This window comes from Engraulis encrasicolus, chromosome 18 (genome assembly GCF_034702125.1).
Source record: "Engraulis encrasicolus isolate BLACKSEA-1 chromosome 18, IST_EnEncr_1.0, whole genome shotgun sequence".
NCBI lineage: Eukaryota > Metazoa > Chordata > Actinopteri > Clupeiformes > Engraulidae > Engraulis > Engraulis encrasicolus.
The window spans coordinates 13,362,325-13,367,324 of record NC_085874.1 but is presented as its reverse complement, the minus strand read 5'-3'; the positions used below and the strand labels follow the sequence as shown (position 1 = coordinate 13,367,324).

The 5,000-nt window shown below is 48.4% G+C and overlaps 2 protein-coding genes across 2 annotated transcripts in view; both read left to right on the top strand.

Moving 5' to 3' along the window:
- drc1 (dynein regulatory complex subunit 1 homolog (Chlamydomonas)) overlaps nt 1–2,127 on the top strand; it is an 18,039-nt gene extending 15,912 nt beyond the window's left edge. Inside the window, exons 15-16 of the mRNA XM_063223069.1 lie at nt 936–1,038; nt 1,935–2,127. Of these exons, the coding sequence (XP_063079139.1) occupies nt 936–1,038; nt 1,935–2,033 (202 nt within the window). The 3' untranslated portion in view covers nt 2,034–2,127. The remainder of the gene's footprint in view (nt 1–935; nt 1,039–1,934) is intronic.
- Nucleotides 2,128–3,339: 1,212 nt separating this feature from the next.
- Nucleotides 3,340–5,000, top strand: part of LOC134468441 (potassium voltage-gated channel subfamily F member 1-like) — a 2,005-nt gene continuing 344 nt past the window's right edge. Inside the window, exon 1 of the mRNA XM_063222363.1 lies at nt 3,340–5,000. This exon is cut by the window's right edge and continues 344 nt beyond it. Within this exon, the coding sequence (XP_063078433.1) occupies nt 3,464–4,927 (1,464 nt within the window). The 5' untranslated portion in view covers nt 3,340–3,463 and the 3' untranslated portion in view covers nt 4,928–5,000.

The window sequence follows — 5,000 nt, the reverse complement described above, 5'->3', positions numbered from 1 at the left end:
TGCAACATTATAGAATCTGAAGATCTTCTCAATTCAGGCAAACATGCCTGGCAAATGCAGAAGAGAGTTGACTGGATATGGCAATTTAAAAGACTGACTTTTACAAATTGATGACCACAGAGCTACATGTCCTCATTTAATGTTACCAGAGGTCATGGAAGTCGTGTTTTATAGTCAGGGAAAGTCATGGAAAAGTCATGAAATTAGAGTTGATTGGAGTTCAAGGAAGGGAAAGTTACACCCATTTACGAGACTGTACTTGATTACCACTGTACTTTATGCACAACTTGTTGCACTGGTGAAGCGTTGTTGACTTTTATCTTGGATACCATATTGAAAATCTTTGTAGGGTGCAGATGCAGTCAGTCTGTATGTCTTTGAGGTGCTAGGAAGGAGGTTTACTAACAATGACATGCCAAGCTGCCGAGCTGCCTGCCAATAATTAAACTACTGTGTACATACATTAAATATGGTCCTCTGTTTGTCTGTCAGGAAGGAATCGTCTTTGCAATCATACTGACACCCCAACCAGAGATCCTCTTCCTGTATTTTCCCTACCCCAACTACCCCCCAGATTTTAGCGAGCAAGTTAGGCGCTTCTCTGTTGGAATCAGCCAATCACTATCAAGAACCAGACCCACAGTTTTATGATTTACTTAAAAATATACTACATGAAAAAGATCAATTTTGGAATGGGCAGTGTACATTTTGGAAATCAACTACAGTAACTACATTACACACTGGACCTTTGCTGTAATAGGCTGTCTCTCACACACCACAGTTGTTGTGAGTAGCTTTTACAGTAACTGTGAGTGTCTGACATTTTTGTAGAAGCCTTGCTGTTTTTCCACTCCCTGAAACTATTGATTTTCAATGATAATTTTCTGTGTCTGTGCGTGTGCGTGTGTGCGTGTGTGTGTGTGTGTTCACTAAAGCGGCGTGCTGACAGACAGGTCCAAGCTGCTGGTCGATACACAGAAGCTCAGGCAACAGAACTTGGAGCTCAAATCGCTGCTGCGACAGTATGTGAACTCCAGGGTAAGTGTGGTGTGTGAGTGTGTGTGTGTGTGTGTGTGTGTGTGTGTGTGTGTGTGTGTGTGTGTGTGTGTGTGTGTGTGTGTGTGTGTGTGTGTGTGTGTGTGTGTCAGTGTTGTACCGAACGCATTCACTCAACGAGAGTTCATGAACGGGCATATTTTGAGCGAACGTGAACTGAGCGTACAGTATTTACTATATGATGAGCGAACTATGAACACGTTCATTCTGGAGCCTGTGAATGACACGTTCATTCCGTTCATTCAGTAGTTACCAGATTAAGTTCATAGCCTATTCCTGCAGAAACCACGACGAAACACAGTGTCAGAGAGTCTAGGAGTATCATGTCTTATCCATTCTCTCTGACAGCGTTTCAGACTGCCTTTCGTCTCGTGCAAAGAGGCGGGAGGCGGGACCAAGCAAAACAGCAGGCAGAGCGGCCAGCAACACACCTGCAGTGTTGTCGTAGGCTATACTGCGAGTTTTCTGACTTCCCTAGGCCTAGTTCATTTTGTGAACTATGAACGAACTAGTTCATTTTGAAAGATTATGACCTATGAACGAACTAGTTCATTCTGAGAGCTGTGAACTGAACTATGAACTAGTTCTGCTAGAAAATGAACTTTCCCAACACTGGTGTGTGTGTGTGTGTGTGTGTGTGTGTGTGTGTGGGTGTGTGTGTGTGTGTGTGTGTGTGTGTGTGTGTGTGTGTGTGTGTGTGTGTGTGTGTGTGTGTGTGTGTGTGTGTGTGTGTGTGTGGAGCGGTAAGTGGAGAGAGAGAGAGAGAGAGAGAGAGAGAGAGAGAGATTTGTTGCGCATAATCTTAATGTTATCGTGTGCCTTTGGTCTGCATACTGTAAGAAAGTTCTTGACCTGCCCCGCTGTCTTCTGCTTCACAGGTGAATGCTGAACTGGAGATTCCACCCACACAGGTCATGCAGATCGTCAGGAACGACTGCATCAGTGCCCAAACAGGGCCGAAAACGTCAAAACGCTAAAAAAGACAGAAATGAATCCCATTTATACCCGTGCTTCTGAAACATATGTTTTCATGCAAAAATAATGAAATAAAGATGTGTTATTATGATTACATTTTGCTCTGTGGCAATGCATCACTGCAGTTATATCATAAAGTCTATTTCCAATCCATGCTATACTGTACTATACTATACTATATTAGAGTTTGGTGGTATGTACAACAGGAACATTTGGGTGGATATTTGTAGACGCTTTTACATTAGAAAATATGGAAAGCACCGTCTTAAATTAAAGTGTGACTATAGTAATCTTTTATGCCATGTACACTGCCCTGTGCCTTTTTTTAAATGTACTATTATTGCACATATCCTTAACTTAATTACCCCGATCCTAAATTTAAGCATCGCCTTTGGGTTCACCACAGGAAATGAAAGAGCAACACAGATTCAGCCCCCATTATAAAGTGATTTACAGTAATGGAGGAAAGAGAGTAGCGTTGGTTTGGGGTAAACCACGAAGCCCTGTGGAAATGAGAGAGAGATGACCTTTCTTCCCGTGCACTGGCAAAGGCGCGCCACTAGAGAGGGACAGCACGCTGCGATTGTCAGAAAGCCTGAAGTTTTGATGTGAGGGTTCAGGTTTGGAATTTTATGAAACTTTAAGTGTCGTGGTCATGCATTTCTACGTTACAATGAAAGAAGCACGTGATGGGCGTCGTGAGGTCGACATCCTTTAGACGACAGTTATGGGCAGCAGGGTTTATTTATTTATTTGTATATTTTTGCGTGTGGCAGGAATGAGACTGGTGTGTTGTACTATGTGAATGAACAACTCAACTCATTAACGAAGCCGCCGCCAGAGACGGTGACCCAGGCTGCGCTTAGCTGGAAATGCCTTCCTTTCGCTTTCCAAATTCCAGTCACCCTGTCTGTGGGGTTACCTCTTAACACCGTAGAGAATTTATGAGCTCTTGCCGCTTCTCTCCGCGACTGGCGGCCCTCCCTCCCCCTGCCAGTTGCCAGTGTCTATATTTACGGAGGCGAATAATACGAGATGTGTCCCCATCTCAATCCACCTCGTCGTCCAGCTACCCTTGGCTGTGCCAGCGGGCACACGCTTTTACGCGCCAACAAAGCGGATGTTTTTGTTTGTTAGGACAGGCTCGGACTCCAGAGATCCAGTGACAGTCACGCACTTTTACCAGTAAGTTGGTTAATATTAAGACTTATCTCAAAGATATGTTTGGAAGTTATTTTTGAGTACGTGTAAGGGCGGAAAAGTGCGCGCATCTTGGATACTATGACAGAAGAAACGCACGTTCTTTTTATGGTAAATTTGGAAATGCTTACTTTCACTCTGTTCAGCTGCACCGTGTGGACTTGTCAATTTAATAATTCACAAAAGGGCCAACTGTTTTAACCGTGAAAGTAATTCCGTGCGTTTAAGCAAAATGTGGACATCCCCAAGGCTGCGGTCTGTAGACTGTAACGGATCTGAGTCAAGTGGAGGTGTGGAAATTGTGGTGAACATCGGGGGATTGAGGCAGGTGTTCAGCGCCAACATTCTAAGCCGGTGTCCGGACACACGTCTCGCAGAGCTGGCGACCCAGGCGGCGGAAAATGCCGATGATCTGACAGAACTTTGCGACGAATATTGTGGAGGTGAGTTCTACTTCGATAGGGACCCAGAGTCTTTTAAATGTATAATGGAAGTCTACTTCTACGGCGAGGTGCACATGAAGAGAGGGATATGTCCTGCTTGTTTTATGGATGAGATGGAATTCTGGGGAGTCGAAGTAGACTTTCTGGATGAATGTTGTCGCTCGAACCTGCAAGAGGTGGAAGAGGAGCTGGCGGAGATCGCAGAGAGGGTGCAATCACTGCTGGAGGCCCGCGAGAGGGTGCGAGCTGTCGGCGTCGGCGCGTGGAAGCGCTTTCAGGCGCGCGTGTGGCACATGATGGAGCAGCCAGACTCGTCTGTGCCAGCGCGCATTATCGCCATCATCTCTTTCATCCTCATCCTTGTCTCCTCAGCGGCCCTGTGCGCGGGAACGATCCCTGAGCTCCAAGTCCGCGATGCTCACGGCAACCCAACCGAGCCGCAAGCCCTCGTGGTCGTGGACACGGTGTGCATCATATGGTTCACGATAGAATACCTGCTCAGGCTCTTTGCCGCTCCCGGCAAAATCCGTTTCCTTTTCTCCTTCATGAACGTCATTGACTGCCTGGCCATTCTGCCTTATTATCTCCTGCTGACCCTCACGCATCTGGGCTCGGCGCTCCTGGAGCTAAGCAACGTCCAGCAGGCGGTCCAGGCCGTGCGCATCTTGCGCGTAGCGCGCGTTCTCAAGCTCGCCCGCCACTCCTCGGGGCTGCAGACTCTCACGTTCGCCCTGCGGAGCTCGTGCAGCGAGCTGGCCCTGCTGCTCATGTACATGGGCGTTGGGGTCTTCCTCTTCTCTGCGCTGGGCTACACCCTCGAGCAGAGTCACCCGGACACCTTGTTCACCAGCATCCCGCAGGCGTTCTGGTGGGCCGTCATCACCATGACGACGGTGGGCTACGGCGACGTGTACCCCAAGACGACGCTGGGCCGCTGCAACGCCGCCGTCAGCTTCCTGTGCGGGGTCATCTCCATCGCGCTGCCCATACACCCCATCATCAACAACTTCGTGGTGTTCTACAGCAAGCAGAGGGTGCTGGAGACGGCGGCTCACCACGAGATTCAGCTGATGGACCTGCGGTCGCAAGAGGCGGCCCAGGAGACAGACACGCGCACCAGGAAGCGCACTTACTCGCGCACACACACGCACACCACCATACACACTGCACGCAGCGACACACAGATACCCCTGCTGGAAGAGCCTTCTATACCCACGTCGTCATCGCACCCGTCTCCACAGGTGCCCCGCTAGATGTTATGGGTGCCGGGCCCCTGCTCTTGACCAGGACCTCTGGCAGCTTCGTCTGGGTCCGGAACAAAGCCAT